Source organism: Mixophyes fleayi, chromosome 10 (genome assembly GCF_038048845.1).
Source record: "Mixophyes fleayi isolate aMixFle1 chromosome 10, aMixFle1.hap1, whole genome shotgun sequence".
Lineage (NCBI taxonomy): Eukaryota > Metazoa > Chordata > Amphibia > Anura > Limnodynastidae > Mixophyes > Mixophyes fleayi.
The window spans coordinates 47,428,937-47,454,272 of NC_134411.1; the positions used below are offsets into that span (position 1 = coordinate 47,428,937).

The 25,336-nt window shown below is 42.6% G+C and overlaps 1 protein-coding gene across 1 annotated transcript in view; it reads right to left on the reverse strand.

Annotated features, from left to right (window-relative positions):
- Positions 1-25,336, reverse strand: part of LOC142104188 (transmembrane protein 272-like) — a 109,537-nt gene that overhangs the window by 13,736 nt on the left and 70,465 nt on the right. Inside the window, exons 3-5 of the mRNA XM_075188712.1 lie at positions 12,554-12,613; positions 12,291-12,467; positions 1,747-1,910 (exon numbers count right to left, since the gene is read on the reverse strand). Of these exons, the coding sequence (XP_075044813.1) occupies positions 1,747-1,910; positions 12,291-12,467; positions 12,554-12,613 (401 nt within the window). The remainder of the gene's footprint in view (positions 1-1,746; positions 1,911-12,290; positions 12,468-12,553; positions 12,614-25,336) is intronic.

Consider the following 25,336-nt stretch of genomic DNA (forward strand, 5'->3'; position numbering starts at 1 on the left):
GAAAACTTATTTTATACCATTGGATTTGAATACGTTCAGAATTACGCACAAGTTCCGTGCACTTTTTAAACACACAACTTATGTGCAAGTTTCATTCATCAGGCCCATTGTGAGGCATTTATAAAAATAGAGGCATAAGTTATATTAAAACACTGTTTGTTTGACAAACAATAATTATTATATATACTGATTAAAACAACGGCACTCTCATTTCTAGGAGACACTGCCACCCAGTGGGCAAATTATTACCATGCCATATTGTTTTGAATTTGAACACTGTTCTATTGCTTGATTTTTTTTATAGATAACCATTAACAAATGCAGCAAGAGGCTGGGAGGGTGTATCAAATTTGATGTGCCGTTATACTGGTTTGAGCCACCTGATTGGCACTTGTTAGCCTGAATCTTGACCACGAGTGGACTCTGCCAGCCCTGACTTCTTGCTTAGTTTCTCACCATTGCACCTTTTCTGCCAGTCCTGACCTACCAGTTTGATCCTGATTACCGATACCTGCCTCCTGCCCTGACCTTTGTGACTGTTTACCTGAGTTCTCATACCTGCCTACTGCCCTGAATTCAATGCTTGTTTTATCTGGATATTTCATTTTCTTTCCTGATACCAACTTGGGAATATTAGACCTCTCCTATCCTGAACATATACACTACCACTAGTTTTATCCCACAGATTCTGTCCTCATCTGCTCTTCTTTCATCCATATTTCTGCACTCTGACCACAGGGGGTAAATGCCTAAAACTCAATGATAAACTCCTGCGGGCTACAGAGTACCAGTGTGCATACTAAGCGCTATGGGAAAGAAGCTGCTATAGGTAAAGCACATAAATAGCCTGTTTTTTGGTGATTACATGGAGGGTCCAGGCACTAGAAAAGCTTTATCTAAGCACAGTATTCAAATAACTCTTGAAAACATTTGCAGTGTGTAAAGAAGCACTTGTGTTTTAGGCTTGATGGAGAACTTGGAGGAACAAATAATGAAACCTTTTTAACTTAAATCAGATGTTTGTTCTCAAAATTTCAAGGTAGGCAAAAAAAAGCTTTTAATTTGTAAGACTGAATATACAGTAGCAATGAGGAAAACAAAAAAATCATTGACTTGCTAGTGAAGGCAGCACTAGAGACTGTCAAGAAAGAAGTAAATTCCCCCCAAAAAATTATATCATTGACACACAAAAGAATAACAATTCTATGAAATCCAACTTCTGTTTTAGTGAAGAATGATTTCCCCTCCAGAATATGTGAATACCAGCCTGGTTCATCAAGGAATGCAGAGTGAATGCAATTTGCGTTGTTCTTAAATTGGATGGAAACTGCACGCAGATACGCTCATATTCAAGTTCAAGCAGGTCTGAAGAAATGTTTCTAGTTGAATATAGGTTTAAGTATGTTCTGCCTATAAGGCACTTGCTGTATGCAGACTGACACAACACACTGCACGATATGCACAATACATATGTATATATAAATCCCATCAGAACCGACAGATAAAAAAATAGGTTTTCCTTAAAGAAAGGTCAGATGATTAAAGTTCATTTTTTTTTTATTATAATTTGGTGAAACACTTCAAATAATTTGTTTTTTTTACTGAAAAGGATAGGATGTATATATAGGAAAAACATATCCTTTGTACAAATAAATGGTATAAATTCAGTGAATTTCCACAGCAGGAAATACACATATTTTTTGGGAAACATGCAATATTATCACTTTTTAAATATAGTTTACTTACTATTACACCCAGGAAACCTGCACAACATGTGCATAGACATATAACCGCAACAAGGAAAGCTAAAAAGATATACTCAAAGATCAGGATTCCAAACGCAAATTTATAAACCAAATCATTACAACGTCTTGGATTTTCCTGGTAGATTCTAAACACCCAGACGCTACCTGGGGAAGAAAAAATAAAAGGGTTTTTAGAAAATAAAGACAATTTTTTTCTTCTAAATGTCGTTATATTAATTATTAAGCGTTTGCTACAGTAGCTCTCTTTGGTGATCAAGCTGGACCTAGGTTGTTGCAAGAGATAAGCAATTGTTCAGATTTCATGTGTGGGATAATTCTAAATAATAGGCCTATAGGTAGGTTCACATGTCACAGTGATACTATTAGGAGGTTCTCTAACTATTTGAACAAGTCTGAAATGTGTTTGAAATTTGTTCACTGACCTTGAAATTTTGGTCAAAACAATCTAGAAAATATGAAGATTATTTTTTGTGTGATGATGTGTATTTTACAACTGATACTCTATTTGAATTTTAAGTATGACTTTGAAGTTTGCAGTTAAAATATGTATATAAAATGTAAACTTTACAATATAGCCTTTTCTGTTTGTTGAAACTTAAATGGCTCAATTTTACAGTATTTTCTTCTAAAAAATAATTTAATCAACAAACAATACTGTTTTCTAGTTTGAATTCACTATTCAGATGGAAAAATGGTAAAACATACCAATGCCGTAACTAGACATTTTAGTGTCCTGGGCAAGACAGTGCACCAGCGCCCCCCATCTAAGTGGGAGTGGCAATCTTTGAGTGGGCGTGGTCAACATACTGTGGGGTGTGTGGCTAGCGCTTTACAAGTTCTAGACCGCAATGTAACCTCCCTCCCCATTCTTCATGTTCTGGCTTTGTAAGGATTTTTATGTAATGAGCCTCCATAGAATCACAGTACTTTCAATGCAGCCATCACATGCTAGCTGTATAACAAATTTATTGATTATTGAAATAAAACTCACTGAAACAAACTGAAACATAATTGTAATGGTACCATCTTTACCACACTGCCCCGTCATCACACTGTGCCCTCCATCACAGTTTCCCCTTTATCACACTATGCCATGGAGCAACGCCTTTATCACACTGTGCCCCCTTATCACCATCACACTATATATATATATATATATATATATATATATATATATATATATATACATATATACACACATACACACAATATAAAGACCATCCTAGTGTCCGCCGTACCATACAGAGAGCATTCTTATGACCACCATACTATACAGAGAGCATTCCTATGACCGCCATACTATACAGAGAGCATTCCTATGACCACCATACCATACAGAGAGCATTCTTGTGACCGCAATACAGATACCATTCTAGTGACCCCATATAATACAAAGAGCATTTTTGTGACTGCCTCACAATACCACCCCTCTTCAAAATTGTTAACTCCAGGATCATCATAAAACCCCTATCAACATTAACTCCCTCATCAAGTTTAATCATTAATCCCCACATCATAAATAAATTTAATTCATATTCATTAAACCCCCTCATTATCCTTCTTCAGTCTCATTAAAAAGAGTGTATATGTGTGTGCCCAGAGAGTCTGTCCCTGTATGTATGTGACCAGTGTCAGTACCAGTGCATGTATACCTAGTATCTGTACTTGTGTGTGTGTGCCCAGTGTGTGTAACTGTAGTTTCTGAAAAATTACTTGCCATAAGATGTCCAGGGACAGCACAGCATGGCCTCAGTGCATAGAAAGTATCTTGATCCTGGAATGTTGGGGGCCCTATTTTGAAAAAAAAAAATTGGTACATGAAATTTAGAAAACTCCAACCAGCTCCGGGGTTAAATCAATAGCACCCACGTTTAATAATTAACAGCCCCAGCAATAAATTATATAACATTTACGTTTAATAAATATAACCATTTCCTGCATTCATTTCCGGAATTAAAGAATTCATATTCACATCTAATAAATAGCCCTCCTCACCAAACACTGTCCCACAGTTAATTAATAGCCCCAAACCACCCCAGCGTTAAATTAAAGGTCCCGTCACCTCACTTTAAATTAATAAACCTCACTATTAAATTAAAAAGTCCCATCAGTAAATTAAATTGACCCACCATCACCCCACAAATAAAATAGTACCCATTAAATAATTATCCCCCACCTAAATGCCACCATTAAATTAATAGCCTACCTCCCACCCATATACTAAGACACTCAACCTCCCTACCCTCATATCACACATTATATTAATACACCCCCTCTTCCCTCACATATTATGGCAGCATACCACCACCCCTTCCTCATAAAGCATAGCAGCATGTAGCATACACCCCCCCCTCCATCATAGCAGCACCCCCCTCTCCACCTTCTATCATAGCAGCACACATCCCCCCTCGATCATAGCAGCACACATCCACCCCCTCCAGCCCCCATCATAGCAGCACACACCCCCCTCTCCACCCTCTATCATAGCAGCACACATCCCCCTCTATCATGGCAGCACACATTTTCCCCCCCTCGATCATAGCAGCACACATCCCCCCCTCTATCATAGCAGCACACATTAATCCCCCCCCAAGCTTTTGCTTGAAGTCCTACCTTCATTCTTCTTCCTTCCTGTCCAGCCGTCGCTGCCTGGCTCTTCTCTGCTTCTCTGCTCCTCTGCTGCCTAGCAACGTCATGACATCAGATGCTGAGGGGCAGAGTTCAGAAGGGAGGAGGAGCCATTTTGAATGCACCGGGCGGCCAGCTGTCTGATTCGGAGGTCTGTTAGCTGTCAGTAAAAGAGGCAGGTAGTGGGCGGCCGCTGCACCACCTTGGGCTTGAGCCCTGGGCGACGGCACCGCCCACACCTGCCTAGTTATTATCTGCCTCCATTATCAGATTGAACCTATAGGTTGCACTATGTATGTATTCTATTTTTCTTTCATGTACATTCGTGGAATAAGCGGGAGTGGATTGGATACAGCATAAAAGAACATACAAATACTTTTTGGGAATTCAGGACATTTGATGCATTGACTTACATTCACCATTTGGTTCCAAGGACTATAAGTATATTACCAATAGCGCCATCTTTCCCTTATGTTTGTTGTTCACATGTGAATATCGAGTACCATTGGGAATTGTGTACTGTAAGATGAAGGGCTGCCTTTGGTTTTACTGCGCAGAAATTTTCCTGTACTGTTTTTGGTATACTACAAAACCTATCTATTTGAGCTTGAACATGTAAAATCAGTGTGTTTTGCTGAAATTTAGTTAAAAATGTTTCATCTGTGTTAAATATATGACGCTATTACAATTTTTCAAACATTAGAGTCTGTTTGAGAATCACCTTAAAACAATTATGTGAAACACTTTGTACTTTATGGAGACAGAGGAAAAAGACACACAGACATACACAGTATTTGTACGCTTGACCATTACACCAACACTTTAATAAGGAGTTGGTCCCCCTTTTGCAGTGATAACAGCTTCCACTCGTCTTGGAAGGCTTTCCACAAAATGTTGGAGTGTTTATGAGGGAGTTTGTGCCCATTCATTCTTTAGAGCAGGGGTTGGCAACCTTTTTCTATCGGAGTGCCGGCTAAAATCTAGTCAAGCCCAGGTGTGCCAGGTGTGTGTGTGTGTGTGTGTGTGTGTGTGTATGTGTGTGTATATATATTATATGTATATATAATATATATATATATATATATATATATATATATATATATATATACACATATACATACACACACACACAAGTTAACCCGTGCATGATACGCATGCATTCTAGTCAAATCAAGCTACTTAAGGTGTTAAAAAGGTTCTTGTCATGCATTTGGGCCATAGCCCAGGCCTCAACCACCAACCACTCCCCACTGTCACCCCCGGCAACCACCAATCACTCCCAACTGTCACTTCTCCTTCAAGAAATATATATATATATTTTTAAAATCTTTATAAACACTTTTAACAATTAACAAATTAAATTAACAAATTAAAAACATCTTAGTATACCAAATTTCAGCCCTTTCTGAATTTTTTTTTCCACACACACTAAGAATTTAGTAGGTCAGTGTATAACTCCGCCCAGCAGGTGGCGCTGCAGCTTGGTTTTAATTTTTCCACACACACACACACACACACAGGCAGACAGACTAACACACGCCACTAGACATTTATATTATATATATATATATATATTATATTATATACACACACACATACATACATACATACATACATACAGAGCTGCCTAGAGAAATTCATGGCCCCAGTACAGCAACTCCATGGGTCCTCCCTTAATGTTGTGCCGCCTCTTTGCGGCGGCACAACATTTTTTTACCATGCAAGTGGTCATACAATTTGGGGTGTGGCAGTACATCATTGGGGGCATGTCTAGCAGGTGAAAAGTACCAGGCCACCCTCTTACAGAAAAATGCATTACTCACACATGCCCCCTTGCTCAGCAGCTTTGCTTACATATGTCCCCTCTGCCCACATGCTTTAATCACACTTGCCCTCCCTCTGCCCAGCACCTTTAGTGACACATGCCCCTCTCCATCACCTTTCGTCACAAATGCCCCCTCTCCAGCACACCTTCTTCTTACCTTATTCTCCACTGCACAGCATGGGAAGATATCCAGCAGCCCGCCGAGTACCATGTGATCACTGCAGTCACATGACCTGTCATCTGAAGGTACCGGAGCTGAAGGGGATTTAGCCACTACTGATCCCCCTGCACTCAAAAAAAAAATTAAAAAAGAACTTTTAAAATATTTTTTTTCTTTCAAAATTAGGTCTCCAGAGGGGACTCGGGCCACCATGCAGGCCCAGGCAATTTGTAGCCGCCCCTCTCCTCTCGGCGGCTATATATATATATATATATATATATATATATATATATATATAATTATTTCTCATTTTATGAGGCTAATATCATATTAACAGTAAGGGACCAGCAAAAAAAAAATGTTATGCCGCACAGTAGTGCCCCAGTTCACATCATACCTCATAATTGTGCCCCCAATTCATCTTATGCCACATAGTTGTGCCCCCAATTCATACTTTGCCACAATTGCCTGCAGAAAGACATAGTATGCCACAGTTGCCCCCATAAATACATAGTATGCCACAGTTGCCCCCAGAAATACATAGTATGCCACAGTTGCCCCCAGAAATTCATAGTATGTCCCAGTTGTCCCCTAGAAACTCATGGTATGCCACAGTTGCCCCAGAACCACATAGTATGCCACAGTTGCCCCCATAAATACATAGTATGCCACAGTTGCCCCCATAAATACATAGTATGCCACAGTTGCCCCCAGAAATACATAATATGCCACAGTTGCCCCCAGAAATTCATAGTATGCCACAGTTGCCCCAGAACCACATAGTATGCCACAGTTGCCCCCAGAAATACATAGTATGCCACAGTTGCCCCCAGAAATACATAGTATGCCACAGTTGCCCCCAGAAATACATAGTATGCCACAGTTGCCCCCAGAAATACATATGCCACAGTTGACCCCAGAAATTCCACAGTATGCCACAGTTGACCCCAGAAATTCCACAGTATGCCACAGTTGCCCCCAGAAATACATAGTATGCCACAGTTGCCCCCAGAAATACATAATATGTCACAGTTGCCCCCAGAAATTCATAGTATGCCACAGTTGCCCCAGAACCACATAGTATGCCACAGTTGCCCCAGAAACACATAGTATGCCACAGTTGCCCCAGAAACACATAGTATGCCACAGTTGCCCCCATAAATACATAGTATGCCACAGTTGCCCCCATAAATGCATAGTATGCCACAGTTGCCCCATAAATTCATAGTATGCCACAGTTGCCCCCAGAAACACATAGTAGGCCACAGTTGCCCCAGAAACACATAGTGTGCCACAGTTGCTCCCAGAAACACATAATATGCCACAGTTGCCCCAGAAACACATAGTGTGCCACAGTAGCCCCCAATACATTTTATGTCACAGTAATGCCCCCTTCTCTTTACACTTCAAAGTGCCTCCAAAAAATTTTGTAGATAGAGAAAAAATGCCCCCAATGACTCTTATGGCCTCAGAATTGCATGAAATAAATTTTTAGGACACAAATAAATGAATAAAAAAAAATATAAGTTTATACTTACCTCTTCCAGGCGTGATCCGCAAAGGTGCTTGGGAGGAACTGCGCAGCCGACACTGAACTGCTGCGCTTGCTCAGCAGTTCAGTGTCGGGGAAGGAATGACAGCCGGAGAAGTTCAGCTCTTCTCCGGCTGTCATTGAGAACAGACGGCGTGCCAGGACTCAGGGGGTTGCGTGCGTGCCGAGGGTTGCCGACCCCTGCTTTACAGCATTTATGAGGTCAGGCACTGATGTTGCATGAGAAGGCCTGGCTCGCAATCTCCGTTCCAGTTCATTCCAACGGTGTTCGATGGGTTTGAGGTCAGGGCTCTGTGCGGGCCAGTCAAGTTCTTAGGTGCTTGATTTTATACACCTCTGGCAACGGGTCTGATTAAAACACCTAATTTAATAATTAACAGGTATGGCCAAATATATTTGTCCATATAGTGCAGTGGTACTCATTATTTTGACGAGTGTATTAGCGTCAACGAGTATATAGACAAAAAAAATCTCATTCAGCGAATTTAAAGCTACAATGGCAGGACCCGGTAACTGGACAATTTAATCTAAGGGTTAGGGTAAGGCTTTAAATACACAAATCTCAATGTCGCTTTCTTTTCTGACGTAAAAGTGAAATGCTAGCATGCAATATGTTCACAATTTCTAGCAGTCTGGATGGCATTGTCGTCGGAAATGTCCTCTGCCTATTTTAATGTAAGCCTGCATTTAATACATGTTGCTGTTACAGTAATCAGACTTTTTTTGTCTATATACTCGTTGTCGCTAGTACACTCATCAGAATGATGCACCCACACATATAGTGCACCTACAGTATATATTTAACTTAATCCAATGCTTAAATCTTTAGAGTGATCTTCATCAAGGATACAAGGGCCATGATGATAGCCACCAACTCCTGGTTTCCCGGATGGCCTCAGCAGAGCCGAACCTCTTTAAAAATAGGGCACAGGGATTAAGGATGCCTTTGTTATCAGTCTGGTAGAGCTTCCATTTGACACTAAATAATAATATGTAATAATCAAAATGTTGAAGCTAAGCTATGTGATTATAAGGAAAAGAGCTCTGTATCTTTGCAAAGCCAGGAAAGAAATGATGCTCATAAAAGCCTTGTTCAGTGGCCCAGTCAAATCCGGTCCTGACTGGTGGGCTCAGATGAGCTGCACAGCTCAAACAACCAGGACTGGCAAAGTTTTCAAGGGCTAGATTTACTAAGAATCGTGTTTGGTGGCGGTTTGAAACTGCCACCCATCGCCGGCGGTTTAGTGGTTCAAACCGCTGCATTTACTATATGGCGGCTTGAGGCTTCAATTTAAAATGACTGGCGATTTATGGCGGATTGAAAAAGCTAAACGGCCGGCGGTTTGGATGAAACCGCCATCAAAACCGCCAACCAAAAGACAGAACAGAACAGTTTTAATACCTGCTTCAGAATGGCTAGATAGCTTAAACAGGTTGTTTGAACTATTTTGCCATTCAGAACATAAGAGAAAGCACCATTGACATTTAATTATGTTGGCAATCATTATTTATTGATTAAGGGGCAAAATGAATTAAATATTAACTTATGAGGGAATAAAAAAATGTCATTATATTAAGGGGATACAATTATTTAATTATTATATTATTTGGACAATATGTAATGACAAATTGTGCAGCATAAATAATTATATCCACCATTAACAATCAGTTAATAATATTATATATTCACATTTTCTACATAATATAATGCTATAACAGTGTCCCTTTAAAAAAAAAAATATAAAAAAAAAATTCTCTCATAAATTAATATTACATTTATTTTGTCCCTTTATCAATAAATAATGATTTTCCAAATGATTAAAATATCAATGGTGTTCATCTAGGACACCTTGCTGGACTCGGGTGGGCTCTGCTCCTACTCACACCTCAGTGACCTATATTCGTTGCCCAAAGGTAACTTTTACAAATACCTTCAAATCAGGCATCTATTAACTTCCTTACCGTTGAGTATTCCGGCAATAGGCCCTCCTTTAGCCAGGTATTACTCCCCATTAACTAAAGGTAGTAGTAGAGCCAGTATTACCCTCTGGTATAAAACCTTATTGAGTCTAGATATCGCTCCCAAATCCAAACCTCAGATCCAATGGGAATCAGACCTTCAGTTAGATTTGTCAGAGGAAGACTGGGAACATATTTTCGCCAACTCCTTTAAAATGTCCAAGTGCCTTAATCACACTTAGATGTTGGTAAAATTATTGAATAGAATATATGTTACCCCAGACAAACTTCATAAGATCTGGCCTTCTATATCCCCACTATGTTGGCGTAATTGTTCTGAGCGTGGCGATATTTTTCATATATTTTGGTCATGCCCGGTAATAAGGCCTATATGGAATAAGGCCTTTCAATTGATAAGCTCAGTCCTTCGTCACTCGGTCCTCCCCACACCAGAGTTAGCTTTATTGCAATATTATCCCCCCTCTCTTCCCAGTTGGGATAGATACGTGACAGGCCAGATACTGATAGCAACCAAAGCAGCTATAGCCCAGGCCTGGAAGCAGCCTCTCCCCCCTACTCTGGCCAAGATAATCTCCAAAATGAATTTCAATTTCGAAATGGAAACCCTGGGTGTCCCATATTCCACGTCAACATCGTCCCCGCTGATTAAGTGGAGAGCCTGGCATAATTATGGGACAGATGGGGAGGGAAATCCATCACGTTCACTTACCTCGCCCTCTAATGACAATGACGCTGGTGAATGATCTTTTGTTTGATGGGGTGTAAAGTATTAATCAAGCCGAATGTACACAACGTATAGTCAATTGCATTTGATTTTGACGCTGTATTTTTTCTCAAGGATATTGTGTATGTGTTCCATCCCCTTATATACCCTTTCCCCTTTTTTTTTTTCTTCTGTACCCCTTTTGAAAAACCTTGAAAAAACCAATAAAAATTTTATTCGTTAAAAAAAAAAAAATATCAATGGTGCTCTCTCTTATGTTCTGAATGGCAAAATAGCTCAAACAGCATGCTTTTTGATCAATCTCGCCTATTGCAACCACCTCCTTCATTTTGGCCGTTTGGATGGCTGTTTTGTGGCGGTTTTGAAAACCCCAGCTTAGTAAATCTAGCTGTTTGTATGTTCATCATTGTTAAAATCGGGATGGCGGTTTGTAAAGTGGTGGTTTTGAAAAATGTAATTTCTGGCCGTTTTGACGTCGGTTTGGGCTCTAGAAACCGCCGGAAAACTAGCCGAAAAGCGGCAGTTTGAGCCAACTGCCCTTTAGTAAATTTAGCCCCAAGTGTTTACTTGAATTTATGGCAGAGGTGGTTTTGGCTCTATATAAAGGGTGTGTACCATTTGGGTGTTCAGGAGCTGCATGTCAGGATTGGTGAGGGGTTATGACTCCTGAAGGACTGATTAAAGAATGAGAGTACTACAGAAGGACTAGAAGGATCAGCAAGTCTTCTTCCTTCAGCTGGAATCTTTATTACCTGCCATAAGCAGGGTTACAATGAAACAGGACAGCTGCCTTGCAAGCAGTGTCAGGAGAGAAGCCTCTGTTGTCATAGGATCAAGCCTATGACAGGGTTGGCCACTAACAGACCTAAGTGTTGTGCATCCAAACCGTTATGTGCTGTGTCACATTTTCTGCAGAGTGATTTTGTTAACCCTTGCCTGTAAATGTTATAGTTGCTGTTGGTGTATATACTACAATCCTGGAAGTGCTATATACAAAATAATACCTTTTTCTGTTGTTAAAACTTAAATTTTAGAAAACTGGATATTTACCTTGGTGTAAAAGTGTGCTCCCATATTCAAAATGCCAGATAAAAGCTAATTTAATGTGGGAGTGCTTGCCAGTTACTCTCAGATACACAATTATCTGGTTGGCCCAGTTATCATTAGAGCACCTTCCAGGCACACTTTATAGATAAAAGTACACTTATAGGCGCAATTCTAACAACGTAATAAAAAATATGTCAAATAGTGACACTTTGTGAAACATCTAATAAATATAATCATGTTATCCGCTCACTGTCATAATCAATATACAGTAAATGATTTAAATTTAAGATAAAATTGTGACATACAATATAAAACATTGCACATGGAATACAAAGTAATAAAATTATTGCTATGAGGGTCATTATATACTTTGGGGGTTTTAGACAAGAAGACAAAATAGAGATGATGTAAATAATATATTCATTCTTTAACAGCTAGTGGGTTAGATCACCTACACTTCCCCAGCTAATTAAATCTAGTCTCTCCCGTTACCATCTATGGTATATTTACTTCTGCCAATTTAAGTTATTTACTTTTCTTTAAAAGTTATTCACTGCTGCTCATTTGTAATTAGAAAATGATTCAACCCCAAATCCCACCACATTTACCTGCGATGAACCAGCAAAAGGAGAAAAGAGCCATAACACTCTCTATGGCATACGCTAGCCTGTCACCCACCAGCTTTAGTGGGAGGAGTGCAAATGCCACCAAATGAAAGACCCCAGCCACAATCAAGTAGATTGGGATTTTTGGCTCTATTGGACAGTTGTCAACGTGCATGGATCCTGTAGAGAGAAATATACACAGATTACAATACAAAAACTGTATTTACTTGACATAATAGTAAGGCAATATTGATCTACAGTCTTACCTATGATAATCATGGCAATACTGAGTGCTGTCCAGAGTAATACAGAAAACAGTTGTGAGCCTAAAATAAAATACAAAATATTTAATGAAATTGAAGGTTACAGAAACTAACCTAATATTTTATCTCGGTAAAGAGATGGCACAATAAACATGGCTGTGATTTGAGGAGTACAAACAGTTCAATTGTGTGAAAAACCCCTTACCACACCAAAACATAAGTGACCAGCAGCATTTAATGGGGAAACAGTCCATTCCCTTCCTCTTCGCCCTCTTCTGGCCAGAACAGCCATAAGCACTGGCTGATAGAATTACATTTGGAACCTGAAAACCCGATTGTCTGTCAGACAGTAACAGCACTATCAGGAAATACCAATAATTTCTGTAAATGGGATCCAGTAGCTGAGGTTATTATCACTGCTCAAACAGACAGAAAATGAGAAAGGGTCAGCACAGTGTGCAAGTATATGTATGCACATTACATTTGGCAACATAGATGGCTATTCACATTAGTATGACAATACTTGCCTAATCTCCCAGAATATCCGCGAGACTCACAAATTTCAGGTAGATCTCCAAGGCTCCAGGGAGATCAGGCCACTCTCCTGAATCCTGCCCACTTCCAGGATGGTGACCTCCATGACACGATTTGCGGTGAATTGCTACACTTTGGACCTGCAAAATTGTATTGAATAATTGCGCTGAGGGGCCAAAACTTCTGAAAGAAAGGTTTGGTCAGGTGCTGATCATTTCATTTTAATGCCACATTGCACTTCCTGGCTTGGACTTGTTATTCAAGCACATCGCACAGATGCTCGATTGCATGTAGATCTGGGAAATTTTGAGGCCAATTCATCACCTTGAACACTCTGTCATGTTACTCAAACCATTCCTGAACAATTTTTGCAGTGTGACAGAGTGCATTATCCTACTGAATGAGGCCACTACCATCAGGGAATACCATTGCCATGAAGGTGTGCCCTTGGTCTTCCACCATGTTTAGGTAGGTGGCATGTGTCAAAGTAACATCCACATGAATGCCAGGGCTCAATGTTTCCTAGCAGAACATTACCCAGGGCATCACACTGCATCTGCTGGCTTGTGTTCTTTCCATAGTGCATCCTGGTGCCATCTCTTCCCCAGGTAAACGAAGCACACTCACATGACCGCCCACTTGATGTAAAAAAAATTACTTTATTCATAAGACCAGGCCACTTTCTTCCAGTGCTCCATGGTTAATTTCTGGCTCACATGCCTCCTTTCAGCGGTGGAAAGAGGTCAGCATAGGCACGCTGACTGGATATGTGGCTACGGAGCCCCATACGCAGCAAGTTGCAATGCACTGTGCATCTGACACATTTCTATCATATCCAACATTAATAGGCTCATTGATAGCCTTCACTCCACATGCGCCTCTATGAGCCTTGGGCGCCCATGACCCTGTAAACCGGTTCACCCGTTGTCCCTTTTTGGACCACTTTTGGAAGGTACTAACCACTGCATACCAGGAACTCCCCGTAAGACCTGCCGTTTTGGAAATGCTCTGACCTAGTCGTCTGTCAGGCACCGTCTCCTGTTAATTGCACACAATGCGTGCACATGCTCTATTCAGTCGCGTCCCGTTGCCAGGCAGCGGGACACTATCTCCGCTCACCAGTCGGCGGTCAGCATGTCTGACCACCAAATCTCCATCACCCAATCAGGATGCACCTTATGGTTTATAGAGCACCCTCTGACACATGCTGGGGGCCAGAGTATTGGTTCACTCCTGCTCCAGCGCTTCCTGAACTTCTGATCCAGTGTTCTTCAGTTCTGACTCAGCTTCCTGACTATTCTCCTGTGTTTCGTTTTGGTATCTCGCTGCCTGGCTGGTTTGAGTATTTGGCTTGACCGGCTCTCGAACCTCACTGTGCACTGCACCGTTCGTTTGGCTTTGACCTGGATTGCCTGACTACGCCTGTCTACTACTGGCGCTACACCACTCACTGTCTTGGAGAACCGCGACCTGCGTACCCTCTGCAGCTAAGCCCAAACTCCCTTGCAGGGGTCCCTGGTGAATACCGGGGGTACGTTAGACTCCCAGTTCAGTTGCGCCAATACCGGTTAGCGGCCATCTCTGCAATTCCGTGACAGTATACTCTGGCCATATGAGTGGACAGGACAAACCCTCAGCTCGAGATCTTCTGCTCCACTTAGCCCAGATGGTGGATCAGCAAGACTCCAATCAGGCACAACTCTTGCAATGTCTAAAAGGGTTTGTTTCTTCCAGCAGGCCAAGCGTCCTTAGCAGTAACGGTTTCCTTTGCAGCCACAACATCTACTGCTAGCACCTCTAGTTCCAGAGGCCTACGTATTCGCCGCCAGAGAAATATGATGGCGATCCTAAAAAATGTTGTGGGTTCCTTAACCGTCAATGCTATTTAGTTTGAGCTTGCCCCGGAAAATTTTGCCTCCAAGAGGACCAAAGTGGCTTATATAATAGCCCTCCTCTCTGGTCAAGCCTTGGCCTGGGCTTCTTCCCTCTGGGAACTGGATGTTCCTACGCTCCCAGATTCTTCCACCTTCACTTAGAATTTTCGGAGGGTCTGTGATGAGACGGCCGTGTTTCCTCCGCCGCTTCTGGCCTATTAGCTCTCTGTCAAGGGTCACTCACTGCTGGGCAGTATACCGTGCAGTTTCGCACCTTGGCTTCAGAACTCTACTGGAACAACGAGGCCCTGGTAGCCACCTTTTGGCAGGGATTAAACGACCGCATAATGGACGATCTGGCCTCCTGTGAGCTCCCGTCTAATCTTGATGACTTGGTCTCTCTGTGTGTTAAGGTGGACATCCGTCACAGGAAACATACTCAAGAACGAGAACGGACCCGGCACTCCTTCCCTCCCTCGTTCCAAGCTCCAGCAATTCCTCCAGAGGAACCCATCAAATTGGCCGCTCTTGCCTTTCCCAGGAGGAGCGTGACAGACGCATCAAGAATCATCTTTGCCTTTAATGTGGGGATTCGAGTCACCTTCTCTCATGCTCCAAGAGGCTGGGAAACGCCCCATCCTAGGCGATGACAGGGCGTCGTCCCAAGATTTAAGTCCCTCACTCCCTACTCCTTTAGAGATTCTGAATTTCTGATGCCTATTACGCTATTTTCTCCAGATGACCCCCCGCAATTGGCAGCTTTTGTGGACTCTGGATCCGCTGGGAACTTCATTTCCGCAGAGTTGTATTCCAAGCTTAGTCTCTCCATCCTTCCATTGCCACAGCCTCTGGCACTGACCGTGATTGATGGTAATCATATCAGCAATGGTTCCATCGACCGCATGACCAGTTCCTTATGGCTGGCGGTAGGAGCGCTTCACTCTGAGTGGATGAGTTTCCTGATTCTTCCTCAGACCTTCAATCCCGTTATTCTGGCCCTTCCCTGGCTTAAAGCTCACAATCCGCAGTTCAATTGGTCTTGTGTCCAAGTAATTTCTTAGGTGTCCACCTGCAAACAACATTGTTTGACTGCTGTACATCCTCCTAAGGCTTCCATCTCCTCCTCTACCCCGCAGCCTGCTCTTCCTGAGGTCTATGCAGAGTTTGTAGATGTATTCAGCAAAGTTGTAGCTGAGTCTCTGCCTCCTCATCAACCCTGAGATTGCCCTATTGACCTCAAACCCAACAAGTGCATCCCTAGGAGCAGAGTTTTTCCCATCTCTCTCCCTCATACTCAAGCCATGTCTGTATATGTCTCTGAGAATCTTGAACATGGTTCTATCCGCAAGTCTTCTTCACCGGCGGATGCAGGATTCTTTTTTGTCAAAAACAAAGACAGTACCCTTAGACCCTCTATTGACTACCGGAAGCTGAATGCTATTACGGTGAAAAATTGTTACCCGTTACCCTTCATATCAGAACTCTATGATCGGATGATTTTCACCAAACTGGATCTTAGAGGGGACTAAACCTTATCCGCCTTCGCCAAGGTGACGTGTGGAAAACCGCCTTTAATACGAGAGATGGACATTATGAGTACCTTGTGATGCCCTTTGGACTTTGTAATGCCCCTGAGGTTTTTCAAGAATTCATCAATGAAATCTTCAGAGACCTTTTGTATCTATCTGTAGTCGTCTACCTTGATGATATCTTTGTCTTGTTCTGGAACATCACCTCTCATCGAGATCATGTCAAAGAAGTTCTGTCTCGCCTCCATACCAATAACCTATATTGCAAATTGGAGAAGTGCCTTTCTGATCAACGTCAGGTCCCCTTCCTCGGATATATAATCGCCGGCATGGGTCTTCAAATGGATCCTAAAAGGGTAGAATCTATCTTTAGTTGGCCTCAAACCTCTGGCCTAAAGGCTACTCAGCGTTTTATTGGATTCTGCAATTATTACCAGCAATTCATTAAAAACTTCTCATCGTTGATCTCGCCCATTATGTCACATACCTGTAAAGGTCGACTAGCCAAAAATTGGACTCAAGAGGCAGTTTTAGCCTTCAAAGTTCTTAAGGAAGCTTTCGCCACCGCTCCTGTCTTGAGACAGCCTGACCAACTACAACCGTTCTTTTTAGAGGTTGATGCTTCCTCGGTGGGTGTGGGTGCAGTTCTCTTTCAGAAGAATTCTGTCGGCACTTTCTTTTCATGTGGCTTTCTCTCCAGAAAATTTTTACCCGGTGAGACCAACTATAGAATTGGGGACAAGGAGCTCCTGGCCATCAAGATAGCCTTAGAAGAATGGCGGTACCTGCTTGAAGGAGCTCTCCCTCCTATCATGGTATTCACAGATCATAAAAACCTCACCTATCTGGAATTTGCTCAGTGCCTTAACCCTCGTCAGGCCCGGTGGTCACTTTTATTTTCTAAATTCCAGTTGATCCTGACTTATCATGCTGGGTCAAAAAATTCCAGGGCCGATGTACTTTCCAGGTCTTTTGATCCTTTGGATTCTTGCCAGCCGAACGTTAGACCTATCATCAGTCCTCTGAAGATTTGGCCTTGACTAAATCCTCAGTTAAGGCACCCCCTGTTGGACGCTCTTTTGTCGAGACCCATCTCTGTCCCAGACTGTTGACTTGGGCTCACGATTCCAGATTTGCTGGACATACTGGGGTTAAGAAGACCACTGCTCTTTTGTCCCGCAGCTATTGGTGGCTGTCCTTGAGTTCTAATGTTCACAAGTATGTTGCAGCTTGCAAAGTATGTGCCCAACACAAGACACAAAGGCGTCTGCCTGCCAGGCTTCTTCTTCTGCTCCTGCTTCCAGACTCACCTTGGGCAAGCATCAGCATGGATTTTATTACGTACCTTCCCAATAGTCATGGTTTCAATACTATTTAGGTGGTGGTCGATCGTTTCTCCAAATGGGCACATTTTGTCCCTCTCAAGAAATTGCCATCTGCTGCTAATCTAGCCACTCTTGTCATTAATAATATTTTTCGGATCCACAGTTGCCCTGTTGAGACCATCTCTAACAGAGGTGTACAATTCATTTCAAGATTCTGGAGATCCTTCTGCAACAATCTAGGAATTAAGCCAAAATTCTGCTCGGGAAACCACCCCCAGACCAATGGACAGACTGAGCGGGCCAATCAGGATTTGGAGACGTTCCTCCATTGTTATTGCTCTGATCACCTATCCTCCTGGAGTGATTATCTACCTTGGGCAGAGTTTTCACAAAATATCCATCAACATGAATCATCTGGAACATCTCCCTTCTTTACCATCTTTGGCAGACATCCCATACTTCCCACCTTTTCAGAAGTTCCCAGTGCATCAGTACCTGCAGCTCAAGAGATGGTCAGTGACTTTTTGAAGATTTGGACTCGGGTATGATCTAAACTCTTACAGTCCTCAGAACGGTATAAACACTTTGCTGATCGTCATCGTAGGAAGATTCCAGTTCTTCACGTTGGGGACAAGGTGTTGCTGTACACGCGTAATTTCAGACTCAAGCTATCTTCTATGAAATTCGCCCCCCCCCGATATATTAGTCCCTTCTGCATTTCTCATATTATTAATGCGGTTACCTATTAGCTCCATCTACCTCCTTCACTCCGTGTGCATAATTCATTTCATATTTCCTTATTAAAACCATTGGCTCTTAATGAATTCTCCAACCGTCAGCCTCCGCCTCCTCACATCAAGACGGCCTTGGGCGACGAATATGAGATTGAACGCATCTTGAAATCCCGATCCATTTGTGGTAAAACTCAGTTCCTCATCCACTGCAAGGTTTATGGCCCTGAAGAAAGGTCCTGGATGGATAAGAAATACCTACATGCCCCCCATCTGTTGTCAAAGTTTTTGAAGATTTCCAACACTTCATCTTCAGGGGAGGGGTGTACTGTCAGGCGCTGTCTCCGCACTGACACTTGGTGCAGTAGACGGACGCCTGCACCTTCTCGGCAGCCTATTATTATTATTATTATTATTAATTTTTATTTATAGGGCGCCACAAAGTATCCGTAGCGCCGTACAAGGACAAACAATGGCACAGTACAAGGTGAAACAGCACAGTACAAGTAACAGTAATCACTATAACTCTGGGGGCTCAGGCACAGCATGAAAGAGAGGGAGGGAGGGGAAAAGTGAGTATAGGCAGGTAACTATGGCCCAAGAGGGTGGGCACGGATGACAGGTTGAGAGTCACTGAGGGGAGCGGAGAGAAGCGAGAGGAGACAGAGGGCAGAGGGACTGAGAGGAGGTGAGCTGAGTAGCTGGAGAGCGCAGTTAAAAGCGATGGAAACAGAAGGGAGAAGCCTAGCAGCGGGATGCTTCTTGATCCTTGCACGCAATGCATACACATGTTCTGTTCAGTCACGTCCCGTTGCTAGGCAGCTGGACACTATCTCCGCTCACCAGTCAGCGGTCATCGTGTCTGACCGTCAAATCTCCATCACCCAATCAGGATGCACCTTATGGTTTATAGAGCACCCTCTGACACATGTTGGGTGTCAGAGTATTGGTTCACTCCTGCTCCAGCGCTTTCTGAACTTCTGATCCAGTGTTCTTCAGTTCTAAATCGGCTTCCTGACTATTCTTCTCTGTTTCGTTTTGGTACCTCGCTGCCCGGCTGGTTTGACTATTTGGCTTGACCTGACTTCTCTGTGGAACCACACTGTGCACCACAACGCTCGTTTGGTTTTGACCTGGATTGCCTGACTACGCCTGTCTACTACTGTCGCTACACCGGTGACTGTCTTGGAGAACCGCGACCTGCGTACCCTCTGCAGCTAAGCCTAAACTCCCTTGCGGGGTTCCCAGGTGAATACCGGGGGTACGTTAGACTCCATGCCTCCCTGTTCAGTTGCGCTAATACCAGTTAGTGGCCATCTCTACTATTCCATGACACTAACCATCACAATTATGCCATTGTCAAACTCACTCAGATCCTTACACTTGTTCCTTTTTTGCTGCTTCCAACACATCAATTTTAAGATCGGATAGTTTACTTGCTGCCTAATATATCACACCCATCAGGACATTCTAAGCGGTCAGTATTGTGGCTCATAGGATTGCTAGCTGTCTTTCTGATCTCCAACGGTTGTTGAGGATTACATGTTGCTGGTGCCACAAACTGATGATCGCAATGGCAGAAAATGAAGCAACCGCAATAACAGTAAACTAACAGCATTAGTCTACTAAGCAAAAGTCTCACTGTGTATGTTACTGTTCAAAGGGTGCTGCTGGTGAAAGAGTACTGGGCGTTGCTGGAAAAAGGTTGCTGTTGCTGAAATGGGTCCTGTTTCACAGCCATATAGGTGCATATTACCAATCAAGAGTAGTATACTAATATGGTATGCACACTGTTCTTTTTTTTCATGTGCAGACAACAGAGTTTGACTGAATTTGCTGCCACAGGCACATTTCCTTGAGAACACGGACCTACAGGATACAAACCTCTCAACATTTTAAAAAGCAAAATATCCATTCAAACCTCACCTAGATCCACATAGACAATTCCCCTTTCTGAGGTCAATGAATCAGGACAATACCATCTAAAAAGGCACTGTTGGTAAGTATCCAGGATTCAGTAGAAAGTTGCACTTGATTTTGTATTTATGTCTTTGAAGGATTGATTACATAACTAAAAATACATTTGAAGTAGTGTTTGTGAATAAAAAAGTATAATACTTTCCTGAATTGTTTTGTGTGCTCAAATCTGCTGTAAAAAATCCTTATTGCATCTGAAGATTATGGGCCTGATTCATTAAGGAAAGTAAATCAAAATAATTGAGTAACTTTGAAACTTGGCAAAACCATGGTGTTTTGGAGGGGGGGTCAATTTAAAGTGTGAGGACAGATTTATAATTGGGGTAGAGCAAGTTGTATATCAACTTTAAATTTCAGTATGCAAATAAACTATCAAGTATTTGTGTGCTACATGAAAAAACAGACAGTATTTATCTTATGCATGGTTTTGTCCAGGAGAAAACTTACTAATTTTTTTGCCTTACTTTCCAGAAAGAATCAGGCCTTATATCTCTTTACTTTAACAAGGCAGGAGTTGCTGCACGTCCCCTGCAGAGACCTTTTTGATGATTTTTAAGATGAAATAATGGAGACCACATTGCAGAATATTGAACTTACGAGAAAATCATTACAAGTCAACATATAAGAACACAAATAAATATAAAATTGGGATATGTAAAAGCATGTACATATTGATGGAAGACGCTGGAAAAGAAATCAGGGGCATGTGTCTTCTTTCAACAGATAAGGACATGCAGTGAGAAAGAATGGGCTACTGTTGGTGCTGTCTTATGAAAAGAGAATTCATACATCCATGATTGTTCTGCAGATCAGAATGGATGTTGGCTCATCACATGGTACCAAAACATTAGTGCATCATGAAAACCAACATGCTCCATAAATGCCGTCAGCAAAAAGACACATCAGTATATGATTATTTGTGAGCAGCAGGTCATGTGGCTTCCCTGGACAACAAGAAAGTAGGGCCCTTACATTCATTAGTTACAAAGCATAATGGTAACTGATCACGTATCCCCTAGTGTTTAACAAATACATGAAACTGTTTTTGTTAAATCAATAAATAATAATTATTTCCCAGCTTGTCGTAGGCAATGTGGAAATGTGAAGTGTAGACTTCTAGCACTTGTTCTAGAAAAAAGTGCTGGTTCACGACTAACTGGATGGACTTACTCTGCCATCCTGTCCTTCTCGTCAGTTTCAGTGGGTTTATTGATTCGTCTTGGGGTTTCCTTTTACTGTTAGTGACCTGCTGTAACTGACCACTCCTACTGGTGTTAGTCAGCTACAAGACACTCACTGACTGAGTGCTAACAGCACCCCATAGGGTAGGAGAGTAGCTGCTACCACCACCTGGCTCCTTCACCAGCACCTGGAACCAATTACTTCTAGGTGCTTGTTAGAGCTGCTGCAGTACCTCTTTGCAGGTGACTGTGGATGGTTCTTTATGACTGATTACTTAGGATCAGGACTGTAAGGTTCAACACAGGACAGACAGGGAACGGATAAGAAAGTTAGCTCATATAGGTAGGTCACATGATTACAGCAACTAATAGGCATCATGCAGGATCTTATAAGCAGTTGGTGTTCACTGCTCAGAAATAGTCCTTACTAGGACTGCTAGACATTCCTTAGGGGTGATAAACCCAAATGGAACACAAGAATGTACACACAGAATACAGCAACATGTATTAGCCAAGCCCATCTCCACTCCTGACATAAATCCTATTATGCACTTGAAATACTGCATCAATTCTTGTGAATGTATGAGCAGGCTGGCCAATGAGGGGATAGACTGCACCGAGACAACCAATTAGGATTAAATTTGAGTGGGCCAATGTACAGGGGCTTTAGGCTCATACCCAGAACATTTCTCCCCTTGGTAAAAAGAAGGTAGACATTTTACTTTGCAAACCAGGAGATCTTTCAACACAGAGATATTATATTTTATAATTATTGGGATGGTCAAGGTAACATCACCCCACATGGCTGAAGCTAATTACTGATTTACATCATACTTGCCAACTCCCGGGAGAGCAGGCAAATATCCTGCATATGGCATCTTGGTCCTCAAAATGACGAGATTCGCAGTGAATCGCGTCATTTTGGCTTCGCCCCCAACAACAAAAATGGCATTTTGTTGCGGGGGTGGAGCCAAAATGACCCGAATTACCGCGACCCGCCCCTCCTGCCCTCCAACCACGCCCCCCTGCCTGGGATCTCCCGGAATTAACTTACCAAAGGTTGGCAAGTATGATTTACATGTCATTTCCTGTTTCAGAGTGACACAACCCTGTTGTAGGCATACTGCCTTAAAAATCAATACAATTAGTGCATTTACAATAATATACACCAGGTATGAAGTGCCGATAAAAGAAATACATTGAAACACTAAGTTATTTCTTCTCATGTTCATTTGGGGGAAGTTTGGATTCAGCCACTATAACAATTTACATCTCAATCGCTGGGAGGGATTTCCCAAAAACATTATTTAATTATCAATAGAGATGGTCACTGACCCCTGTGTTTTGGTTTTGGATTCGGTTTTGGATCTGGATTACCGTCGTGTTTTGGTATTGCAAAACCGCCATTGCGTGTTTTGGTTTTGTTTTGCTATTTTGTTGGAAAATCAATGTTTTTGGGCCTAAAATAACCCACTTTAGTGCTCCAACTGTTTTAGAGATAAGCAATCTAATTGTAGAGGCAATAAATCATGTAAAAAACAGTTTAATTCTTCGTTGGTAGGCCTTCATTTATTCTACACACAAAACAGATTGTCTTCCTCTCCATCTATGCATATTGGCAATGCAGCCATCGTCTTTGGATGTATATTACACCCTACACTTATAGTTAAATATGTAAAAAAATGGAAAAAGGCAGTTTGCTTTCTGTCTCTATAGGCCCCCCTCCACTTGTTTAAAAAAACAAAAAATTCGGCCGTTATAGACTGTACAATATTAATTTAAATGGAGAAAGCCAATTTGGTTTCTGTCTCTCTAGGCCCCCCTCCACTTGTATGAAATACCAAAAAATTCAGCCGTTATAGACTGTACAATATTAAGAGAAATGGACAAAGCCAGTTTGGGGTCACTCTGTCTATGACACCCTACCCTTAAGGATAAATTGCCCAAACAGCAGCCTTTCAAGACGGTACGTGATATGGAAATGCCACAAGTCCCTTTCCTCTTTGGGGGTAGATTGCACCCTTCACTTACATAGAAAGTGTCACGGTATACTGGGATACAGACCCCTGACCTGCCAAGACTAACACTCACCAGAGGCGCGGAGTCTAACATAGCGGCTGGCCTTCACCAAGAACCGCCGCAAGGTGGTATGGACTTTGCAGCGAACGCCACGCAGGTCGCGATCCCCTGGTAGTGGGGCAGGTTCCACGGAGTTCGGAGAAACAGAGCTTGAACAGAAATGACCACTGATATAGCGAAGCTGTATGGAGTACTGCGGGTTGCAGAATGACCGCTGGGATAGCGGAAGCTGTACAAGTTGCTGCGGTTTGCAGGATGACCGCTGGGATAGCGGGAAGCTGTATAAGTTGCTGCGGATCGCAGGATGACCGCTGGGATAGCGGAAGCTGTACAAGTTGCTGCGGATCGCAGGATGACCGCTGGGATAGCGGGAAGCTGTACAAGTTGCTGCAGATTGCAGGATGACCGCTGGGATAGCGGGAAGCTGTACAAGTTGCTGCAGATTGCAGGATGACCGCTGGGATAGCGGGAAGCTGTATAAGTTACTGTGGTTTGCAGGATGCTGTATAGAATTGCTGCGGATTGCAGGATGCTGTATAGAATTGCTGCAGATTGCAGGATGCTGTATAGAATTGCTGCGGATTGCAGGATGCTGTATAGAATGCTGTGGATTGCAGGAGGAATTCACTAGGACATCCAACTGAACCTAAGAACAGGCTCAGAGTGAAGGAAGAGGGAGGTTTAAATACTGGAGGAAGATCCTCCAACCAATAGAGTGCAGTGGAAGGCCTTAAAGCAGAAATCGGGTCTGCGCATGCGCAGACCCATCCAAGATGGCGGCCGTCATCGGAACTCCGCCGGGCGCCGGAGAGGTAAGAGAGCCGGGTCCCGACTAGCGGGTCCCTGGCGTGACAGTACCCCCCCTTTTAAGGGTGGACGCCGGACACTCGGCCCAGGTTTACTGGGAAACTTGGAATGGAATTTCTTCAGGAGACCTTGAGCGTTGATATCGGCTGCGCGGATCCAGGAGCGCTCCTCAGGACCAAATCCTTTCCAATGGACAAGATACCAAATACGACCTTTGGAAATCTTTGAGTCCAAGATATGAGTTATCTCAAAATCCTCATCCTGTTGAATTTGGATAGTTGAAGGTGTAGAGGAGGTAGTGGAGAAACGGTTGATGATAAGAGGTTTCAACAGGGAGGCATGAAAGGAGTTCGAGACACGTAGACTCTGGGGTAACTGTAATTTGAAACAGACTGGATTTAGAATTCGCAGGATCTTCTAAGGACCTATAAAACGGGGAGCGAACTTCATACACGGAATTTTGAGGCGTATATTCTTCGTAGAAAGCCAGACTCTGTCCCCCACCTTGAAAGCAGGAACGGCCCGTCTCCGTTTGTCAGCGAAAAATTTGTATCTGAAAGATGCTCTCCTGAGAGCAGATCGAACTTGAGTCCAGATGGCTGAGAATCTTTGATGTACAGACTTCACGGCAGGCACCTGGGTGGGAGGGAGGGATGAAAGCTCAGGAAGAAGTGGGTGAATTCCAAATACCGTGGAGAAGGGAGTAGAGGACGTGGACTCATGGTATGCATTGTTATGCGCGAATTCTG